General features: G+C 40.9%; 1 protein-coding gene across 1 annotated transcript; it reads left to right on the top strand.

Annotated features, from left to right (window-relative positions):
- Positions 1-219: 219 nt before the first annotated feature.
- On the top strand, positions 220-23,409 carry slc37a2 (solute carrier family 37 member 2). Its single transcript, XM_015961160.3, has 18 exons — positions 220-507; positions 4,776-4,857; positions 5,577-5,667; positions 6,499-6,577; positions 6,658-6,793; positions 9,058-9,134; positions 9,861-10,027; positions 10,257-10,294; positions 10,372-10,512; positions 17,220-17,310; positions 17,433-17,495; positions 17,623-17,708; positions 19,777-19,825; positions 20,521-20,594; positions 20,683-20,761; positions 21,839-21,936; positions 22,094-22,152; positions 23,073-23,409. Exons 1-18 carry the CDS (start codon positions 449-451, stop codon positions 23,086-23,088), a joined length of 1,485 nt encoding a protein of 494 aa, XP_015816646.1. The 5' UTR covers positions 220-448; the 3' UTR covers positions 23,089-23,409.
- The last annotated feature ends 945 nt before the right edge of the window (positions 23,410-24,354 follow it).

The raw sequence follows: 24,354 nt of genomic DNA, 5'->3' as shown, positions 1-24,354 counted from the left end.
CAACAGGCTCCTCCCGGAATTCCCTGGGGAAGGAGGATCTGGGACGAGTATTAAAAATACTCCTTTTCTGTTCCAGCGTGTTTTTCCAAGCTGAACATTTTAATACAGCGTCGCGGAGGTAGGCTGGCACATTCTCACCGGTGTATATAAACTTAGTGGTACATTATGGAGCTCTGCCGGATGCTAATGGACCGTCCCTCCGACCAAGAAGCCGGACACCAGCCGTTTTTCCCCTCCAGCAGCTAACGTCTACTTTCATCTTCCAGCTTCAAAACCATTTCCCGGTTTTTTTTTTCTCTCACTTTAGACAGTTCCGTGAAATCAGAGGGTGGCGGATTTTTCTCCTAATTAGACATAGTACCCGTCTATCTGTTCGCCTCATATGCTCGAAGGAATGTCTGTAATTTAATAGTTTCGGTGTAAAGTTGCAACAAGGTTTTAATCGAAAATGAAGTCGCCCCTGGCACCCGGGATACAAGTAGTTACGTCCCTTTCTCGGGACAGCTGGTGAGTTCAGCTTTTCTCTACACACAGACAACCTTATCTGTTTGAATATCTATCTGTTGTCAATTATTAACTCAGCCTGGTCGTTACACCTGGTTTTTATTCATTTATTTCAGGTCAGCCAACCTGCAGTGTTTTTGTTTATTATTATTCAACGTTTCCCCACCTGTTATTATGGTGTAATATCAGTTTTTTCCATTATTGCTTAATTGGGAATTCTTTTTAGATGGAAATATTCGATTATTGATGCACGTTCGCACTCTAATGGATTGATATGGTCGTCCAGCATGTGAGGAATGTGCTTAAACAAGTGTACTACACACTCCTGATCACACAGCTGCTGCGTGGGAAGAAGACGGGGTTTACTCTATACTTTTTTTCAGTGATTTTCTTTAAAAACGAGAAGCTGGCTGCACTTTTTTTTTTCTCCAACGACTTTGTAAAATCAAACCAAATTTACAAATCAAACAACAAAACAAAGGAAAACCAGCAATTATTTTCAACTAAGACATTTTTAAAGTTTTCTAATCCAGGTATATTTGCACATTTTTCAGCTGTCCAGCCCTTTAAAGTGACCATAATCTGCATCTGTGCATTATCATATAACGTTCTACTCTGATGGATTGATTTGAAATTGAATCCCACAATCTGGCTAGATTTCTTTTCTGAATCAAAACCCCCTACACCAAAGAGGCTTTGTAGGCATGCGGTCTCCCCAGACTCCCGTCTATAGAGACTTTATGGTGTAGGTAGGAAGCAAGCCTAATGCACAAACCTCAGATGATCCACTGCTGGTGTTCTAGAAGCAGACAAAACTATTATTAATTGAGGTGCAGTCATAATTATTTTGGTTTCTTTTTTTTTTTTTTTTTACTGAATAAAGGTCATTAAAAGCTTCTTACATTTTGGACAAGGTTAATACAAAAGCTGTTGGTTTTCTTCTTATTGTTATGACAAAGTTTTTTTTTCCAACGTGCAAACTATGATTAGCAACTGTTCTGATGCTTTTTGAAGTAAACAAACGCTGTTGGTCATTAAAGAGCAAGTCACCACCTACCAGAGTATTACTCCACTCCTATTTCCTGTTTGAAAAATGTAACAAATGCTGTTGCCTAGCAGATCGAGAGGGCGGAGCCGCTAACACACACACACACACACACACACACACACACACACACACACACACACACATACACACACACACACACACACACACAGGCTCACAACGATATTGTGACATCATGTGGTACCAGCTAATATTCTAGGGTACCTCTTAGCCAATAGTGATGGCAGATTTAAATTCAAATGCGGTGCAGAGGTTTTACCTGACAACGGCAAAACACGGACAGTTTTAGGCAGAGCATTAAAATTTTAACTAAAATGCACTGAAGTGCAAAACTATTGACTACACGTCTGCAGCACGATTAGACACACATTTATATAGTTTATCAGAAAAAATAATTGATTAGGTGGTGACTTGCTCTTTAAATACAGGGCTATAAAAAACACCATCCCAATAACTTTAAAACTACCTTTAACTCATTCACTGCCAATGACGAAAGTCGTCATTGGCATGTTTTTAATGTGTGGGCATCGGAACGAGCCCCCGCACCGTAAGAACAAACATCTCAGCTCTAAAGTGTCACGTGATCAGGAAATAGAAAATCCATGTGTTAGATCATTTTGAGCCGCTTCTGTAAAAAAGTGAGGCGCGAACCGGAAAAGCTTCTGCCGATCACAATTCAACAGCGGATTACGAAAGAACAGATAAAGCTCAAAACGCGCAGATTCTTCCTGTTGTAAGAGGTGTCTCCACTTTGTTTTAGTTGTTGTGGCGTCGACATAATCCTAGCGCGCAACGTTCTGTGACTATTAAAATAACAGTAAAAATGGTGAAAAACACCGGCAGCGTTGGGCTTTACTGATCAGGAAACGGCTGGCAGCAAATGAGTTAAAGAGCAAGTCAACCCCAAATCAACTTTTTTTCTGATAAGCTATATAAATGCGTGTCTAATTGTGCTGCAGACACGTGTAGTCAATAGTTCTGAACTTTAGTGCATTTTAGTTAAAATTTTAATTTTCTGCCTAAAACTGTCAGTGTTGTGCCATTGTCAGGTAAAAATTTTGCACTGCATTTGAATTTAAATCTGCCATTGCTATTGGCTAAGAGGTACCCTAGAATGTTAGCTGGTACCACATGATGTCACAATGTCGTTGTGAGCCTGTGTGTGTGTGTGTTATTTGTTAGCGGCTCCGCCTTCTCGGTCTGCTAGGCAACAGCATTTGTTGCACTTTTCAAACAGGAAGTGGGAGTGGAGTTATACTCTGGTAGGGGGTGACTTGCTCTTATGCTCGCGATTGCTCCCTCAGGCCAAAAGCATAACGGCAGCTTCAATAGTAGGCTCGTGCACGAGGCATGCATGCTGTACGTGCACACTCCTTAACGAAAATAACAGCTGAGACAGAGCACAGAGCTCTGAGAGTGTCCCGTGTGTGTGGCCCGGAGGACAGAAGAACACAGCAAATTAATAAAATAATGTGCCTTTGTCTCTGCAGCTGCACCTTCTCGTCGACCGGCCGAATGTACAGTGTGTGGTTGTGTGTGTGTTTGTGTGGCCCGGAGGACAGAGGACAGGAGAATGCGCAGCTAATTAATTAAATAATTTGGTTCTGTACCTTTCTCTTCAGCACAGCTGACAAAGGTTTATAATGGGTCAGTCCTCCTGCATGCTCAGATCGTTCCCATCCCTTGCTTGAAAAATTGTTCCAAAATGAATGTTGATCCCACATATTTTTTATCTGTGAATTCAATGCCTTTTGGAGAGTCTCAAATAAAAATTTGGGCGTCTTATTATTGTAAAACAATATATACCATTAATGTAAATAAGAAACTCCAAATAAACTATGTTCACATCCAGAATCAAACCCAGGTCCTCAGCATAAGAGTCAGCCATCTTACTAGGTGAGCTAAAGCACCAGTAATGTCAGATGTATCTGTAACATTTATATCCTTGATGACAGCTGAAACAACGTCAACCCAAACAACTGTTTGGAGCGAAAATGGCTATTTTGTTGCTAATTTGCAGGAAGTATCTAGAAGAAAGTTCTACAGAAAGTAGCTAAGGGTCCTCAGAAATGTAGCTAGGTTCATCACTAGGCGTTAGGAACAGCGACAAAGTCACTGAGTTGGCACTGCCTCTCTCTCTCTGCTGTTAAAGCTACGGATAGCAAACGCTACAGGCTATGCCTGAGCGTGAACGCGCATGAAGCAGCCTGCTCGACCCGAGCAGCTCTCTTTTCTGTGATTTTACAGAAAAACAGGCAATCACAGTAAAAATGCCAGGGCTCATTCTACAGGACCAGGGCATTGCAGGAGAATGTATGAAGAAGAAATTTATTATTTCTATACATGTTTTAGCTGTCAAACGTCCCTTGAAGTATTTGAGATGACTATTTTTGTGGTGAACATGTTTGCTATGACTGATCACCCAGTTTCTTTTGCTTCAGGAGATCATGTCCACACCCTTCACATAAGTATCTTATGACTGACCCACTAAGAATTTCCAACCCCCACTTTGAGAACTTGTTGAGAATATATTAACTAAATACTTTCATGTATTCCTTAAAAGACATTTATTATGCTGACAAACATTAGATGTCTAAAATACACTCTGTGAGGTGAGGCAACTACATTTAGAAATGTATGAAAATGCAATTTTTTAAGTTTAACGTACCAAAACAATGCACACTGATAAAAGAATGTGGATTTTAGAGGGTGGGTGGGTCTTGTGTCAAAAAAAGTCTGCTGTTTCAAAACTATAGAGCAGATAACATTAGAGCAAAGTAAAACATAATAAATATATAATGAATAACCAGTTCTGGATAGAGACTCACTTTAAAGGAATATTGTGATTATTTACTGTACCCAGTAAAATGATTGAAGTGTTAATTTAAGCTCATTTTCACATTGCTGTGTCATGTTTCATGTATGTGAATAAATCAGACCGATGAGGTACACAAAGCCAAGTCTCTGAACTCAGATGTGATGAATATATAAATAAATTCATTTAGATTGTTTTACGTTAGCCTGATCCCACTGTGCATAACTGAGAATGTGTGCTTTTTGTTTAAAGTGTTTTTTGTTGTTTTCATACAATTCTGTGTCTTTCATGGATTTATTTATAATTAGTTCTTTTGCTGTAAAATAAAAAGAGAAAACTGACTTTTCAGTATTTACTTTATTAACTTGACTTTGAATTTTATTCTTGCAGGTATCGCGGCTTTATTCTGTTCCTCACATTCCTCTTTTACACAGCTTACCATCTGTCACGGAAACCCATCAGTATTGTTAAGGTAACTGGAGCAATCCATTTATTCAGTCTTCAACAATGATAAATATTGACTAAAATCCTATTTTTCTTTGACATTTTTACTAAGCAAATAATGGAATTTATTTACATATAGATATAATTTTTTAAGCCTATACACAGCACAGGGTTGTATGTCCTTACATCTTTTCTTTAAATGATTTAGAAGGAAAACAGACAGAATCCCTTGTGTTGTTGTTGTTTTGTGTCTCATGATAATTCTTCTGCCTCCATCAAATATTTCAAAATATGCTGTTAGAAAAAACAAAAGGAATATCTTCACGATGCTTTTTTTTAATTGAATAGATGGATTCAGTTTATTAACCTACATTTTAGGACCAGTTCCTTGGACTTTGTACTCCATGCATTCTTCATAATAAACTTTGATTTTAATTACTCATGACTCATGCAGGGTGTGTCCAGTACATTGCATGCTTTTGCTCTCCAGTAGCAGTTTTATTTGTGGTAGAACTGCTTTTTGCACAGTACATAGAGGAAGTCATGAAAAAGTTTGTTAAAGGCAATAGAAGCAAATTCTGCCATTAAATAAATAAAAGCTACTGCAGTTATTGTTTGGCTTGTTTTTTTATTGATGTTTTTATGCATGTTGGCTTACATGTTTCCTGTTCTGTGTGTGTGTGTGTGTGTGTGTGTGTGTGTGTGTGTGTGCATGTGTGCATGTGTTTGTTTTTGTTTGAAATTCAGAGTGAGCTGCATAAGAACTGTTCCACCGTCATTCGGCCAGTAGACCTCAACATCACCGATAATGACACCTGGTGTGACTGGGTGCCCTTTGGTAAGTCGTTTACTGGCTGTTACCCATGTGTTCAGCAAGTGGTCTTTTTATTAGTGACATGATGCTTGCAAATACAGGTGAAAAGGTGTTAACAGTCTGATTTATTTTATGATTATAAAGTTAGATAAATGTCACTCAAAGGAAAAAGAAAAGTGTTGCCCAGTTTATCTTCACAATCACAGTTTAAGCTGGCTCTTCCTGTTTTTATTTTTTCAAACAAACCTCCTGTCGTTTTCTATGCTCAGCAATTTTCCTTTAAAGGGATACTTAGCAACTTTTCCATATTTTTAAATGATATTTTTGAGCCAGTATGTGCTAAAACGACCCTTTACAGGTTTAAATAAATGTCACATTGACCCCCAACACCCTCTGTGGCCAGAATACCACATTTGCAAATTCAGAGTGCCAGTCTGGTCTGTTGGACTTAAAAAAAGTTGAGCTGACATACTTGGCGCTGCAGTTTGCTTCTAGCACATTTCCTGCATGTTTTAGATTTTGATCACAGCTGATTTGTTTAATTTAGTGATGAATCACTCCTGTAGACACTAATGAAGGCTGGGGAGATTTTTTTCTGACATTTTAGGAAATACATACATTGGATTTCCGGGCGAGAGATGGACCAAATCACTAATTAGCCCTTAAATTAATGATTACACTAGACATGAACCTCTCAAAAGAAACAAACTAATTGTGGTGCTACTCTTTTTAGAGGTTTAAATTTAAGCGAGGGCAGAATCATCAAGAAAAACATTGGGAAAAAAGGAAAACAACTAGAAATGAAAACATTTATCTACTGATGTGTCATAACACATTTTCATGTATTCTCTCCAGACCAGGACAACTATCAGACCCTCTTTGGAGTCCTGGATAATTCCTTCCTGGTTGCCTATGCCATTGGAATGTTTTTCAGGTTTGTATGTGCTGGTGTCGGCCGATCCTCTTTTGAGACTTTGCTCTAAAACAACTTCAAACAATTTCTCACATCCACAGTGGCATATTTGGTGAGCGCCTTCCTCTGCGGTACTACCTGAGTGTTGGGATGCTATTGAGTGGAGTGTTTACTTGTCTGTTTGGACTTGGCTACTACTGGGAAATCCACTCTTTATGGTACTACGCCTTCATTCAGGTACAGACACAGCAGTTTTTATACCTGTGTTCCTACTTCTCATTAGGGAGATGTAATAAAATATGTAAGAGTCAAGTATTATCTGGATACCCAGAATAATTTCCACATCCTGTTTATCCATTTCCAAAGAGGCTTTGACTTTTTTGGCATGCCCATCCTGTCCTGTGTATTATTCCCAGTGATGGGCTCGCCCCCCTCTGCAGTTGCATTTGTGTTTACTTAGCCATCTTCAGAGGTAACTTCTAAAGCTGACTCATAGTAAAGTCAAATAGGTTCTATCAGAAATAATTAACAGAAATGAATGATGCAAAAGCATGCTCAGCACGCTGCATTTAAAAGATCCCCTTAGTTCATTCAAGTGTCAAACACCTGGCTATTATGTTCCAGCTACTCAGCCTGGTTTGTTTTATTTGAACATAAATTGGTTTTACATTGTGGCCCATCAGCTGATAGCAATATGCACTATGAAGACCAGAGTCTGGTTTATTGATTATTTATGAAAGCTCTAAAGAAACCCAAGTCTGCATTTACAGGATGTAATCAGATAAAACAACCGCAATTGGTTTTAATACCTCTGAATGGACCCAGTTTCAGTCTTGCTAATTGAATTTAGCTAACAATACATATTTAAATAATAATATATCCTTTTATTATTCACTTTTTATCAAAGTTTAGAAACAAATTGTGCCTCAAATAGCCATTAAGAAGCCCATTCTGTCTGCATCATGGAGAAAAAAGGGAAGCACAGAGATCAGATGAGCCGTTTGTTGCTGACCAAAGCCTTTCTAGCTCAAACACATCAGGTTTCATTTGTGGCTCAGCTCTGTAGGAACATTGCTGAGAACACGGACTCATATTTAAGGCCTCTTTGCAAACAAAAAACGTGTCACAAAGCTTTGTTTCACTTCTTTTTTTAAACTTCTGTTGACCAGCAGTTACCGGAACTCATTCAGATGTCAGAGATGCTTTAGAAATATACGGGAAAGCAAAATTTAACACAAGGTGTTTTCTTTTCAAGTGTTTGACCTGCAGCTGCTGAGTAGCTTCCACTTGTTTTTTTTTTTTAAGTTCAGAAATTTCTCAGTGTTCAAGAAATCAAACACAAACTTAGTTTTATTTGAGCTTGTGAAATCCTACACTTGCTTTAAAAAGAGTGAATATTTATTACACAAAATAAAAGTCACAAACACTTTGTCTTCACTCTGAAACAGATATTTGATGAGCATGGTTAGTACTGTAAGTCATTTCGTTTTCTGATTGGTGATTAGTTAGAAAAAAATAGCTATAAAAATCTTTAAATTTTCAGCTGGAATCACTGATCTGGTCCAGATGACACCAGAGGTTTTATATACATTCACGTCACCTGAGGCTTATAACATAAATGCTAACGATTTGTGACTGTCATGCAAATTTCTTGTCTTGTTAAAATGGACCTAAATTTAAGACCAGATTTACGTTGCTGTTGAATAAAGGGTTGCGGTGTCTGATGATGCAGCATCCTAAAAAAATCTGTGCTGTCCCTGACCGGCTTCCTATTAGTGATGTTGTAATGGTCAAAGAGAAATTCGATGTTCTGAGAAGAGCTGAACAGAGAAGACACATCCTCAACATTGGCGATACATAAACATTGGTCACAGTAATGCTAATCGCAGAACAACGCTAGCTCGAGCTACAGCTAATGCTATCCTGAACTACTGCTAATGCTATCCTGAGCTGCTAACATCCTTGGTCGACAGGAGGAAAACATAAAAGATGAATATTGGAGCACCTCTCATATTCTAGGGTGTACTGGCAATTATCCAGACTGAATGAATGCCAGATAGATCCGTAGTCCTCGGTCCTTCTTCTTTTCCTTTCCTAAAGGAGGAACCAGAGATACAAATGATATTTATACTCTAATTAAGAGACCTTCAAAGAGGTTGCTCTTTCTTTTACAAAACAACCTTATTGTTACTACCAGTGCATTTATGGCATTATTAACAACTTGTTTACTGCCTGCAGGAGTTTTCATTGTGTAGTTCGAGAATTTATACAAATCCCCTCTGACCCCAGAAAGTAATGCTGAGATCTCATGTTCTTCACTGAAACGTAACTCAGTTATCACATGACTCACAGCTGTGTCACATGGATGTTCCTGTAGGTTTTGTATGGGATCGTAAAGATTTATCCCTCTCCCTCTTCTTCTTCTACTTTGAGTTTTGAGGGTTATGATGCTGTAATGCACTAACAGGCTGGCGTCTCCTTCTGTTTGCTTCGCTCTTCAGGTCATGAACGGACTCATGCAAACTACCGGCTGGCCAGCTGTGGTTGCTTGTGTTGGGAACTGGTTCGGAAAGGGGAAGTGAGTCATGCTGACTCTACAGTGATTTATTTTTATCTATTTATTTTTTGTTTCCAGTCGAAACACAATCCGACACATTTGTCACATGTTAATGCGACAATGAACCAAGCTGTGACGAGTAGCATCATATATCTTGTTTTGGAGTAGAAGAACAGGTCTAACTGGTTCTTTCTAACATGAACAAGGTCAGAACGTGTCGTTTTCCCCAGCAGTGGTCACATGTCTGAATGACTCCCACTCTTCTCATTCCAGCTAGTAACAGTTTTAAATGCCTACGTGCTACAGGCAGCATCTCAGAAGTCAGGTGACAGGAAGTCATGACAGGTCCAGCTGTGCTGTAGCTCCTCAGTGTTCATTCAAAATATCCAAACTTTTTAACTTTCATACCTAAAACAGTGGAGGTAAAAACTATAATTCTAACAACTAATTTGCCTTTTTAAATACTTGTTTTATTTTCTCCTTTGACTGAATGAATATTTAAAAAATGATCAAAAATCCCCCATTTAACTGAAGAATCCATCACACCATCCCTATGTATCTATAGCTCCTTAAATTAAAATTCTTATACCATAGTTGATTTTAAAAACTGAAATCATCTGATCTGAGAAGTTAAAAACTGTGTTTAGTGGCTAAACTGTTTCCTTCTTCTGGAAAGCAGTGAAAGTAAAAGCAAATGTGCTTGTATGAAGATGACTGCTCAGTGCTTTTTGGTGTTATAATTGTCAGGCGTGGCTTCATCATGGGTGTGTGGAACTCTCATACTTCAGTGGGGAACATCTTGGGCTCCCTCATCGCTGGTGTCTTTGTCTCCTCGGCGTGGGGAATGTCCTTCATCGTCCCTGGAATCATCATCGCCTCCACTGGGATCCTGTGCTTCTTCTTCCTGGTTGAAAGTCAGTTTTTGTGTGTTAGAAGAAAATAAACACACCAAACACAGACCGATAAGAGTTATTTCACAATTTCCCCTTGATTACGTCATGAAGCTGCTGCTGGATTAACTCAGTTTTATTATTCAACACAAACACTGTCTGTATTTGTTCATATCAATAAAATATGTCACTTTTTAGTCATGTGTTGGTTGTTGCCTGTAAGGTTAAAAGCTTCTTGTTCTTTCTGATTCAGAACCTGAAGATGTAAACTGCACTCCTCCTCAGTATCATGTGAGTTCTATCAGTAACACTAGTCCTTCATCTGTAACTTGACTATTTGAACTCACAGCAGTGTGATCATGTTTCAGAATGTTCAGGAGATCAATGAAACAGAGCCTCTACTGCCCAATGGGAACCAAAGCATCAACAGGTCCATCTCCACAGAGATTCCAGAGATTGTAGAGGACCATTCCAAGGCCATAAGCTTCTGTGGTGCTCTCCGTATTCCTGTGAGTAGGAACTATTTGTTCCAATAACAGAAATAGTTAGATTTGGTTACAAATGTGTGTTTTGTTACACTAAAACATTCTGTTTAAAACTTGCACACTGTGGCTCCATCTAGTGGTCCTCATAAAAATGACCATAAAAGGCCAGGGTTTTTCCTGCATTAATATTTGCGTGGTGGCCGCCTCCAGCTATTTTTTGCCGCCCTAGCCTGATTTTACCCTGTCCCCAGCTATATGGATGTTATTTTAATTGCAGTTGCAGCGTTGCACCACTACAAGGGCGCTGTATCAGCAGCGGTGCACCGAAAAGTGCTAAAACCGCTGCAGAAAAAAATCAAAATTTCCTTTTCTCGCTACTTGGTACGTATCTTTGGTTGGTGCTACTGACATCCTGATTTTCCCCCAGGCTCTTCCATATCAGAGCAGGGCTGTACCTGTGCGACGGAAACAACTGTCTGTGTGTGTGTTGTCTATTTTTAAACGTAGCACTTAGTGACGTGTCGGTAGCGAACGAACTGCTCTTTGAAGTGAACGATGGGAGCCAGCTCGTCATTGGGAGCCGTCCCCTTCCCTCTCCCCTCCCCTCCCCTCTTGCTTTGATGAAAGCTACAGGCGATTGGTCAGCATGTGTAACTGCGTGTCCAGACTGTCCACACACAGAGCAATAGGGGCGGGGAAGAGGGAGGATCGTTGGTTACGTATTGTAACCTCAGATTCTATGAGTCTAGTCGCAGTCCTTAAGCTAGCTGCTATTGGAAGGATGATCTCAGCATCAGCTAATCAGGAAGAGCTTAAATGTACGCCCACCAATGGTGGGCATCCCTGTGGGTATATAAGTGGAGTGACTCCACTGTTCACCTCCGATGGCTCTTAGTCCTAACAGAACCAGTGGGGCCATTGGCTTAAGGGCTGCGACTAGACTCATAGAATCTGGGGTTACAATACGTAACCAACGTTCTATTTCGTCTAGTCTTAGCCCTTAAGCTAGCTGCTATTGGAATAATGCGCAGCTGGATGGGTTTACGCCACACTGGTTAGCTCAACCAATGGACACACCCAACATGTCTCCTTTTAGCGAGGGTCGCTCAGCCTCAGCCCAGGGCTTAAAAGGCTGAGGCAGCCAGAGAGAAGAGTGGGGCCCACACTAAAATATCATCCACAAGAGGATGAAATTCATTCAGGTAGGGCTGATGTGGTGCCATGACGCTTTCACTCAGCCTGCTGAGGTCCAAGCACTGAACGAGTGATGGATCCTGAAGACACATCTCATAAATAATAACGAGTAGGGTGAAGCCCGTGAAGCAGCCTGACAAACGTCTTCCATCGACACACCACTGTGGAGCGCCATAGAAGAGGAAATCCCTCTGGCTGAGTGAGCCCTGAGTGTCTCAGGAGGATCCCGCCCTGATGATGTGTAAGCTGGTGAAATGGCGTCACACAGCCAGTGTGCAAAACGCTGGGTCGACAGTGCTTGCCCAAGGGAAGAATCTCTGTAGTGCACAAACAGGCTTTGTGAGCGGCGAATCCCTGAAGTGCGTGACACATATCGTGTGAGCGCGCGCACCGGGCAGAGAAGGTGGGAAGCCGCCTCCTCATCAGAATTATGGGGAGGAGGAAAAAGTCCAGCCAATGAAATTGACCTGGATTTGAATGAAGTATTAATGTTTTTAGGCACAAAGGCTGGGTTGGGGCATAAAACAGCAGACCTGCCATCTTCCCGGATCCTGAGGCATGCAGGAGCCACTGAGAGGGCGGTTAGGTTGCTCACTCTCTTGACAGATGCCAGCGCCAGCAGCAAGGCAGTTTTGAGTGACAGGAACTTGAGTGAGACCTGGTCCAAGGGTTCAAATGGGGCTTCAGATAAGCCGCGCAGAACCACCGTTAGATCCCACTGGGGAAATAGCGGGCGGGACACAGGTCTGTTCCTTCTGACACCTTTTAGAAAACGTTTTGTGAGGGGATGATTGAAAACAGATCTATCTCCAAAACCCTGGTGACAGGATGAGATAGCTGCAGCATATGTTTTAATAGTGCTAAATGCGAGGCTCCTGTCCATCAGTATCTGCAGAACCGATAGGACATCCGCGAGCTGGCAGGAGAGCGCTTGAACATTTTGCTCTGTGCACCATTTCTGGAAAGCTGCCCATTTAGCAGCATAAGATGTGACGGTAGAAGGCGCCCGCGCACTCTGAATCGTGGCGACCACATCATGCGGCAGCCCAGAAGCCTCTAAGCGTGACCGCTCAGCGGCCAGACCCACAGCCGCTGGCCTATTTCCGGAGGATGTTTCATTATCCCATCCGCCTGGAGAAGGGTGTCCGCCCTCCACGGGGAGCCGGACACTAGCGCTTGCAGGTCCGGAAACCATGACGCGGACAAGCGTCTGGGAGCTACCAGAATTACAGAGAGCTGTTCCGACCGCTCGGTCCAGGAGACGGGGAATCAGTGGGACTGGCGGAAACGCATACAGGAGCGTCTGAGGCCAGGGCTGGTATGAGAAGGCGTCCGCTCCGAGTGGGGGCTGGTTCCGGGGACTCAGGGAAAACCACAGGCGACACTGAGCGTTTTCCCGAGCCGCGAACAGATCTACAGAGGGTTCCCCGAACTGGATCCAGATCTGTGATATCAGTGCGGGATGCAGACGTCAGTCGGAGTCGCGGGGTCCCCCTCTCGACAGGATGTCTGCTGCCACGTTCAGGACCCCCGGAATGTAGGTGGCTTTGATGGACAGCAGGTGGACATGTGCCCAACACAGTAAATCTGTGGCTACGCGCAATAGTGGGAGGGATCAAACCCCCCCTTGGCGATTTACACCTGCTTGTCTGTGTGAACTTCGACATGACGGCCCTCGAGAAGGGCAGCGAAGTGTCTGATCACATTCCTCACTGTCATAAGCTCCAACACATTTATGTGCTCGTGTGTGTGGGAGGACCAGCGATCTGCCACTGTATGGGACAAGCACGTGCCCCCCCATCCCAACAGTGACGCATCCGTAAACACAGATACGTGTGACGTAGGACGTCTGTTGGGAACCCCTTGTGAGAGGATGCTGGGATTCCCCCAGTGAGCGAGGTCCCCGCCCACTGAAGGGGGAACCCTCAACATACGTCTCTTCTGATGTATCGGGTGTACCCGGAGGCAGATGAACCAACGCTGTAGGCGTCTCGTGTGCAGTAAACCTAACGGCACCACAGCGTGGGCTGCAGCCATCATGCCCAGAAGTTTCATGACTAACAGGGCTCTCACGATCTTGCGGGGTTGCACGCGGGAGATCACCGTGGTGAGATCTGCCGCTCTCGCCGGAGACAAACGTGCTCTCATTAGGGAGGCGTTCAGCTCCACCCCGAGAAACACAATCGACTGGGATGGAAGGATGGAGCTCTTTTCCCAGTTTATGGAAAACCCCAGGGTTGACAGATGCTCTATTAACTTCCTGGTTTGCTCTGACGCCTCGTCCTTGGACCGGGCGCATAGGAGCAAATCGTCCAGGTAAAATAAAACCCTCATTCCCTCCGTGCGCAATGGCTGCAGAGCGGTCTCCAGACATTTGGAGAAAGTGCACAGGGCTAGTGAGTAGCCGAAAGGGAGACGATTGAACTGGTATTGAACTCCCTTGAATGAAAAGCGCAGGAACTTCCGATGTTTGGGAATTACTGGGATGTGGAACTATGCGTCTTTCAGGTCTATTGACGTGAACCAGTCCCCGGAGCGTACGTATTCTAGGACTTACCTCATTGTTAACATGCGGAAATGCATCACTGCCATGGAGCAGTTGAACAGGGAAAGGTCGAGAATTGGTCTCATTCCTCCCGACTTCTTCGGTACTACGAAGTAGTGGGAGTAGAAGCCTGAGAGCTCTTGTCCGCGAGGGACTTGGGAAATGGCGTCCTTGGACAAAAGTTCCCGCAGCTCCAGCTCCAGGGCCTGAGATTGTTCCTGTGACGATCCCGTTGAAGGGAGGAGGAGCGGACTGAAAATGGAGTGTGTGACCGCAATGAATGGTGTCCGATATCCATTTGCTCATGAGACAAGGGCGGCGCCATTCTTGCGCGCATTCCGACAGCGAACGCGTGTTCGAGGTCACGTGAACGACATCTGAGGACTGGGTTCGTGCCCTTACCGCCGTCGCTCGCACCAGAGAACTGGGAGCGACCCATGGAGGGCTGCGCTCGAAAGGGCGAGTGTGAAACAGCTGGAAGAGGCTGATCCGCACCGCGGAGCGTGGAGTCCAAAGATAAAGGACGAGTGGGAGCCGGGCCCGTGCATGGGGATGACTAAATGCCAGCGGATGGAGCCGCGGCGCGCACTGTTTCGCCGCACGTGGTCGCAACAGCGCCATGACATCCCGTCCCACCCTACGTTGTGGGGGGAGCGGGATGTGTTGGGCCTGGCTGGAAGCTAGGGCCGGTGTGCAAATGGAGCGCACCCGTACAGCTGGCCGTGTAATATGACTGACTGCGGGAACATGCAGATGTGTCGCAGTGCTTGGTGTGGGGAACATGTGTGAGGATTCGGCAGAGGATTCTGCAGAGAACTGTAGGATTGTGCTCTCTATGTGACGTTTTTTGGGTTTTATTTCAAAACCAAAATCATTCATAGAGTTAACGTTACAGTCAGAAGCACACACATTCCCCCCAACGAGTCATTTTCGTGGTTGCTTTCGGCGAGGTTCCTGCAATTGTGACTGCCAAGACGGTGTTTGCTGGCTCTTTCGGAACCGTTGGCCGCCAACTCTCTGGTCCCGCTTCGGCTCCACCTCAGCGGGAGGCCGGCTCCGCGGGGCGGGCGGTGCAGCTGGGTGCCTGAAGTTTCCGCGCCGTTCGTCCCATCCTCTGGAGGAACGGCCGGAGTGAGAGGCGGGCCGAGGGTGGACCAGGTCTCGCACCGTGGCTGACAGTTCAGCTGTCTTCTGAGCCCTCTCGATGACGCTCCTAAGATGGGGACCAAACAGAACGTCAGAGGTGATGGGGCCTTCCAGCAGAGCCAAAAGAACCGGAATTCCCATCACTAGTAGCATTGGTGAATCATCTTTGAATTACTGTTTTCCCCAGAACTTTATTGAACAAAAGTATGTTACGTGTAAGAAAAATGCTTTTTACTGGCGCACAGTGTGGTAATCTGGATGCAGTGGAGGAAAATAAAGGAACCAACAAAGGCAGAACCAGTCCAAAGTTTGGGATCAAAAGTGCAGCTACACGCAGATTGGCTAATGCTAAAGCTAACGGGTAGTAGTCTCACGATCAAGTGGCGCACAGAAAAATATATGATGATCGTAAAACTTAAGAAAGACTAAACTCTACAAGCGGATGGAAAGCCCCCACCATCCTGTTTATTCTGCATCCTGCAGCGCTACGGATCAGAACCGCTGCAGATACGAGTCACATTACTGCTACAAGTCTGCTCCACACACTGGAGCAGGAAGTACAGCAAGCCGTTGTAGTATATAATTCTAATACTTCTATCTTTGAACATAAGTTAAACTGGATTGTTGCCAACCTGTACATAATAGACATTGCACCATTACATTGTTAGCAGCAGAAATTAAATGTTATTACCATTTCCAATACAGATGCATGTTAATGAAATGCATTATATTTTACTTTTATGTGTTATTTTTACTAAGATGAGTGTTATTAATACAAACCTAAAATGTTACTGAAATGTAGGTCAAATATTTAAAAATATTTTAACTATAAATATCAGATGGGAAAAAGGGAACTAAACACCAATCTAATGCATATTATTGAGCCTTTTATAATAAGAGTCTGTTATTTCAGCCTGATCATTTTGTTGTTTTATTTAATAATTTTTAGCAACAAATGATAAGTAAATGATAAATGACCCGCACTTGTATAGCACCTTTCAGAGTAAGGACTCCAAAGCGCTTTACACTTCAGTGTATCATTCATCCATTCACACAAGCATTCACAAACCAGTTTTGTTTCACTTGAAACGTTGTCAAATGGAATATTCAATTTATCAACAGAAGCTTAGATTAGAACACTGAACGAAAAAATATTTTGCCTTTAAAAAAGTGAGGCAGTTGAATGCATGCATGTGCTGGTGCATGGTCAGGATGGTACCACCTCCGCCTCAATTTGAGCCAGGAAAAACCCTGCAGGCAGAGTTATAACTCTTACACAGAGCTTTAATACTATTGGGTGTGGTATTGGGATTTAATGAATGATATTTTTACAAATATAATCTTGGTACCCTCATAAAATCAGCACAGTCTAAATTGTGGGGACCCCCCTTGGAGGTCACGGACCCCAGGTAGGGAACAACTGCTCTAGAGGACCAGGGTTGCAGGTCTGCAGTCAAAAACAGCTCCACAGTAAAATTCTAGATTTACATGTTTTTGTTTTCTTGTTGGTGTTGGAGCTGACATTCCTGCTGCCGTACTGTAAAAAGTAAAGTGTTAATATTGCAGTGTCAACTTATTTAACCTATAGAGTATTAACAACTATTTGAAGAGTAAACCAGCTCAAACAGTAGAGTTAAAAGTCAGTGTTAACATCTGCAGACATGCAGTGTTTATTTCATTTACCCGTCTAGTTCAGTGTTCATTTTAGCACTAATGTGAAAGAAGTTAACACTGAAAAGCTTAGCTGTGACTGAAGAGTAATTTTACTCTATTTGGAATGAGATCCACTTAATCTGACACGTTTTCATCATAGCACACAGATTTATTGTCTTTGTGTTTCTCATAGGGAGTCGTGGAGTTCTCTCTCTGTCTGATGTTTGCCAAACTGGTCAGCTACACGTTTTTGTACTGGCTTCCTCTTTACATCTCAAACGTTGGTCAGTATTATACACAAATGTCTTTATTTATCCAATCAGGATCAGTAAAAACAATAATGTAAAATTATGTGTATCTAATGTGTGTGTGTGTGTGTGTGTTTGTTTGTGTGTTATTCTCTCAGCACATTTTAAGGCAAAAGAAGCAGGAGATATGTCGACTCTATTTGATGTTGGAGGAATTGTGGGTAAGTTGCTTCAAGCTTTTAAAATAGTCAAAAGTGAACACAGCAAATTCTAAATATAAAATTCATGTGCATTTTCATATTCCTCCCATTTCTTTGCTTTTTAAACATTTGACATTTTTGTCTACAGGAGGCATCATGGCGGGTCTTGTATCTGACTTCACTGGAGGACGTGCGTCAACCTGCTACGTGATGCTAATTGCTGCTGCTCCCATGGTGAGAATATCTAACATCAGATAGAACAAAACTTCTAAGACCAACTATTAAACTGGTAAAATAAGCCTAAGTTCAGAAGACCCTGAATTAGATTTTTTCTTTCTCTTTAAAACACGTAAAGCTGAAGCCTGCAGAGCTACAAAAACAAAAGTTCAGAATTGTTTATGTTTTTGATGTTTAACAGCTAATAATGTTGGTGTCATGTCTGACTGAGTTTACGTTTAAAGCTTCATTTACTGTTAACAGAGTTTATCCATAAAAGCTTCAAGAATAAAATAAGCTCTTTGCAGCTGAGTGTATCCATAATCCTCTTGGAAATAAAAAATAAAAATAAAAGCAGAAGACATTTTACATTTATAAGGTAGTGTGTTCCAGTTTCTTCCATCTGAGACATCTGGCTAAGATCAAGCCCGTTGTCTACAGAGCACCTACAATCCGTCATTCATGCCGTTGTCCTGTCCAGACTCGACTATGTAATGGCTTGTATGCTGGTCTGAGTCAGGGCATTCGCCTACAGCTGGTTCAAAACGCAGCTGCTGGGTTTTTGACAGGCACAAGTTAGAACACGTTTCACTGGTGTTGGCGAAATTCCACTGGCTTCCCGGGCAGTACAGAGCAAAGTTTAAAGTGCTGATGCTTGCTTATAGGGCTCTACACGGTACTGTTCCTGCCTGTCTATCAGCTTTACTTCATAGACATGTCCCTACCCGTTTTCTTCGTTCTGCTGACCAGGAGTTGTTGTGGTCCCTCGCTCCAGGTGCATATTGGGGGAGACCGTGTGTTTGCAGTTTTGGCTCCCAACTCTGTGGAACAGACCGGTCTCCCTTTGACTTTTAGGCAGGCACCTTCCCTCCAGATTTTTACGTCCCATCAAAAGGCCCATCCAGGCGTTTTCATTGGGGATCTGAAACTTTGCTTTGATTTGAATAGTTTTCTCATTTATCTGTTTTTATGCTGTTTTTAGTGTGTTTTTTAAATAATTTTATTGTATTTATTGTGATTGTTTTTATTGTTGTGTTCAACACCTTGGGCTTCTGCCAGGGTTGTGGAAGGTACTCTATAAATGAAACAAATTTATGTCCACGTTGTCCAAATGGATATTTAAAAGTCTTAAAAGTTTCTTCCAGTTACAAAAGAGTTTTCCTCTCCACTGTCGCTGCATGCTTGCTTAGTATGAGGATTGCTGTAAAGTCACTGACACGATTCAGTGACTCAATGCAATCTGACCGGTTCCTTGTAGAGGAAACCTTTTACTGATTGGCTTAATGAACTGACCTGTATTGGAATGTTTACTTTGTGAAGTACCTTGAGATGACTCTTGTCGTGATTTGGTGCTATAAAAATTAACTGAATTGAATTTTGTATTTATTTATTTCATGAATAGTAAATATGGTATTTGCCGTTAACAATATTTAGTAAAACTGATTAAAGAAAAAAATTCATATTGCGACACAACATTTAAATTCATTTCAGGCTCTGGACTCACACAAGGATTTCTGTCTTTTATGTGCTTTTTAAAACATGACATCAGTACTGGTGTTATTGTTTTTTTGGGAGTTTGGTTTATTAGCAACAGTATTTATAGAAGACAAGAGCACGTGCAGCAGTCAGGAGATATAGGTTCAACGTTCAAGGTTCAAGGTTGTCTTTATTAATCCCGAAGGGGGAAATTGACTTGCCTTGGACAAGTAAACACAACATGCACATCCACACATAAAACATTCACTGGTCCTGATAAAATATAAAAATATCAAATATACAATCATACGAAATGCTCATTGTAAAAACGCACTGCAGCTGGAATAAAAGAGTTCCTAAAATGTTCAGTGGAGCACCGGGGCATTAACATTCGCCCACTGAAAGAGCTCCTGAGATCCTTAAAAATGTGGTGAAGGGGGTGATCCTCCAGAGACATAACCGTCTTAAGTTTACTCTTCATCCTTTTGTCGATGATCATGCCAAATGAGTCCAAGCATTGCCCAAACACTGAGCCAGATTTCTTGATCATTTTGTTGATAAACATAGATGTTTATTAATAACTGTTCTGATTGTTTTATTCTTGTTGCAGCTATTTCTTTATAATTACATTGGACAAAAGAGTCTTGGCATTACAATTGGTAAGATCTTTTTCTCTTCAGGTTCATACAGCTGACGATTACTAACATATTTACATTAAACTTTGACACAATGGTGAAAATGTCCACATAGACTGTTTGATTCTTTATTGATTCCTATTCTGACTAAGATAAAAACAATCTTTGAGCCCCAATCAGCATTAAAGAAAGCTCTAACTGTAGTAATCCAACTAGACTTAAAGCCAAATGACTTTAAGTGGATATAATCATTTCATTGACGTATGCATCTTGGCATAAGCGATAAAAGTAAAAAGACTCGATTACATGATCAGAAAACAGCAGCTGAAAGAAGAAGCAGATTACACAACATCACATCAAAAAGACAGACTTGATAAGGCCGTTTTTAGCATCTGGAAATTGATCCTGAGATAAGGTGTTCACTGATGTATTTACTGAGTGATCACGTCTTTACTTTGTGGTAGTAAGTCAGTCCATGATGTTGCCTCCCCAGGAAAAAAGTGAACTTAATGAACTTTTAAAAATATAAACAAGACTCTTCTGATTGATGCTATTTTCACAAGTTTGAACTGAAATAGAAGAATCAGCAGAGTCTGCTGACAAATAAACTAACACACAAATTACAATTGAACTCTTGAAAATATATTAAGAAATTTTTTTACAATAATTAAAACGTCATTTTTAAGTGTCTTTAATTGCGATTTGTTTTAAATGTGTAGGTATGCTGTTGGTGTGTGGCGCCCTGGTGAACGGACCCTACGCTCTGATAACAACAGCTGTGTCTGCTGACCTGGTATGAACTGAAGCATCATGGGAAATATTGTCTTGCTCTGGGTCATTGCCGAAGGTCTGACACAGCTGATACTTATGTTACGTTACAGGGAACACACGAGAGTCTGAGAGGAAACTCCAGGGCTTTATCAACAGTGAGTGCCATCATCGATGGGACTGGATCAATCGGTATGTGAGCATCTGCGTATTAAATGTTAATAACTTAATTACATGTTTTTGCTGACTCCTTGATCCACCAGGCAAGATAAGCTAAATAATTCTTAAAAGTGTGTCCCATTTCTGCAAATAGGAATATATTTAAAATTTAATTATTTGTCTTATGGGAAGAAAGAAAAAAAACAGGCTCAACATCAAAATGCTTCATGCTCTGTTGTTATGGCAACAGACGTTTCTGGTCAGACTGCAGGAGGTCTAACAGGCTGACAGTGACTCATTTTTCTGTATTATAATGTTTGTTGGGAGTTTTACTGTTTTGTTTTGAAAGTTCAGCTGTTTGTGAGGATTAAACAGATGCTAGGGGTTTTTAGTCTCACAGATCACTCAAACTGCTTTGAACTACTATTCACACACACACACACACACACACACACACACACACACACACACACACACACACACACACACACACACACACACACACACACACACACACACACACACACACACGTTCTCTTCTTACTGGCCGACAATCATTGTTTTGACTGAACCGCAGCAGCAGAGGTGTAAGATAACCTGCAGGTTATCTCTTAACGGCCCTCATTGATGAACAGGGTATTTCTTCTTAATTTTACAATAAAAAAGGACATTTTTAAATAATTCAAGTTAAAAAAAAATTATATTTTGAAAATCAGGAGGTAAGCAAGGCATTAAAGAAAAGCCAAAAATGATTTAAGTGACATGCTTTGAAATTTAAAGTTCTTGAATAGAAACTAGAAATAATTCCAGTTGCATGTAGAATTTAAAGGACGTGGATTGCTGGGTAATTTACTCAAATTATGCCTTTCTAGAAGAGGAAAGGTGAAAGATGTGGATGAATATGCCAGACTTTTATATTCTTTCATTTTATTTATCTGTTTTTAATCATTTTTTAAACTAGCCGATTTTATAAAGTAGCTCCATGTTTCTTATGTACCTTTTATATTTATACTTTATCTATCTACCAGAAAAGGTTTTACTTTTGTTTGCAGGTAAAGATATAAAAGGCTTTTTGATGGAAACTAAAGGTTTTGTATGTCATCTCTTCAGGCGCAGCGTTGGGTCCTCTGCTGGCTGGTTTGATTTCTCCAACGGGTTGGAACAACGTCTTCTACATGCTCATTGCTGCAGACGTCCTCGCCTGCCTGGTCAGACACTCTGGTTGTTGATCAGAACTTTAGACTCTAAAATAGACAAACTTCAGAGTCGTTCCAACATTTTCACTTAATCAGTTTTGCATTGAGCTGACATCACCAGTGACCATCTACAGTTTAATAACCACATGGTTTATCTGTTGTTCCTCAGCTTTTGTCCAGACTCGTCTACAAGGAAATTAAAGGCTGGTGTGGACCCCGACTCAGAGGGTGAGTCACCATGAGAGAAGAGCATAACTTCTCTTTACATATATTTTACTGTATTTTTAAAGGAAATTAAATGTAGTTTCTAATCCAGCTCTGATATACAAAAATACATTAAGATGGATTTTAGCATTTAGACAAAAACGTTTGTGTTTCTTCAGAAGTTAAAACAGAAGAGGAGAAGCAGATATATGTTTGTTTATTCTAGCATAAATACATGTTGAAACTGGTAGTAACGAAGCTAATACATAGAAAACTTAATATTATCGTTTATCTGTACCAGAGATGCTCTGGTTGCAGTTTCCTATTTTCTGTTCAGTCTTATTTTTGACCTGCTGGCTCTGATTTTGTCCGATTCACTCAAAGATCTAATTATTAGCATTCAAAGCTCTCTTTTTGCCCTTAATCCTAAAGAAAAACTGGTTCAGTTTACTGAACACTGATATTTTTACAAATTAAGCAAAAAAAGTAATTGCATTATCGCTGATCTGTAGCTAAAACAGGTCTTTCACTTTACTTATTGCACTTTTTCTGACCTTCCAAAAATTGTAATTGAAATCTTTGCATAAGTTTCACTTCTACACCTAAGATATCTTGAGCTAGCCAGAGTTCATGTTTTTGCAACGGTGTGTTCAGATTTGGAGGAAAAAATAGGATTTTTGAATGCCTTATCTTCTCACCATCCTTCAGGCTGAAAACCAGCCGATTTTAGCCCCATGTCAAGTGATCGGTGCACTCTAATCAATAAGCAAATGAGCCTTTTGAGAGAAACTTAAATAAAATTAAGTAAATCAGCCATTTTAATGTGAATTTTTAAACAAAGATTAAAATTTTAAGCATGAAGAGCAAAAGTCTGAAAAATAGCTTGTTAAAGTTGTATGTATTATAAGCAGAATTCTTTTCTTCTTTTTAATCTTTTCTCGCAGGTTTAAAGAAGTCTGAACATCTCTTTGAATCTAAATCTAACTGGAAACCAAACACTCAGGAGGGAAACATCGCTGAATCAGACCTCATCTCACTGTACAGGGAAAAACATCTTTGTCCATAAAACAGAAATTACTCCTTTTTTAAATAACTAATCAATAAATGGTTTTTATCATTAAAGTGTATATATTGTGAATTATCTTTATTCTTTTTATCCTGATTCCTCATAAGTAACGTTTTTAACAACCTGGGAAGATTTTTCTGTGGAAAGGCTCAGATATGCTGTAAAATAATGCTTTTGCTGCTTGTTGTGAAGAATAAAATATTTCAGAAGACCAACACTTGTATTCTGTTCTCATCATTTTAGCGTATACCTAACAGCCACGTGGACTTATGTAAATGAGGTACTTTTACTCAAGGAATACAAACATTTTGGAGGATCATCTGTCTGTCCAACTCTTTTAGGGTTTGCAGTTTTGACATCCAAAGTTCATCCTCTGTGAACTTTGACCTCTAGATGAACTAATTGTTTGGATGTATTGATGAGGCGAGTGAGCTTGGTAAACACATATTTACCATAAGTGGAAGATGCTTTTAAAAATAAAAACTTCAGCACGGATCTTTTGTTTCTGAGTGTTTTTGTCCTGAAATTCAGATGATAAATGATTTTCTTTCTGAAGTCATGACAACCAGCCTATGAATTCAAAATTACACAAGTGACTTCCTGTGGCGTAAATGAGATTTCTATGATTCAGTCTTTCTAGACGAAGCTTCAGTCAAAAAAGTTTATTTTATGTTTGATTGTTCCTACTGCAACATAAAATGTCATGTTCAGTCAAATGAATAACTCAGACTATCAGACTACTGAAGCATGTTTCCACAAAATTAAATAAAACACAAGGAACAAAAAAGAAAATGTTAAACAACAAAACAGTCGATATCTTACCAGCTGTTATGAAGAAGAAACAACAAAAGTTGAAAATAAGGAAGACAGAAGCCTTATGTTGGACTGGCGCAGGCTCAAGTTCTCATGTCCAGAAGACGGAGAAGTCTAGTCATGTTTTGCTTTTTAAAAGTAAACAAATCTGATCAAAACACACAAAAAAAGATTTTATTAACATTTCTGATTCATCTTGTTCCTGAGTGCCACAGAGCTCCATTCTTGTCCAAAAACTGTTGTGAAATACTAACAAGTGTTCTAAATCTCATTTTAAGTTACTTACAAAGGAGTATATGAACTCTACTTTCAAATAGTATTAAAGAGATGTTGCTCATTTATTGTTC

The sequence above is a fragment of the Nothobranchius furzeri genome, chromosome 10 (genome assembly GCF_043380555.1).
Source record: "Nothobranchius furzeri strain GRZ-AD chromosome 10, NfurGRZ-RIMD1, whole genome shotgun sequence".
Taxonomy (NCBI): domain Eukaryota; kingdom Metazoa; phylum Chordata; class Actinopteri; order Cyprinodontiformes; family Nothobranchiidae; genus Nothobranchius; species Nothobranchius furzeri.
The sequence above is the reverse complement of the archived record's forward strand: the minus strand, read 5'-3'. Positions and strand labels throughout refer to the sequence as shown.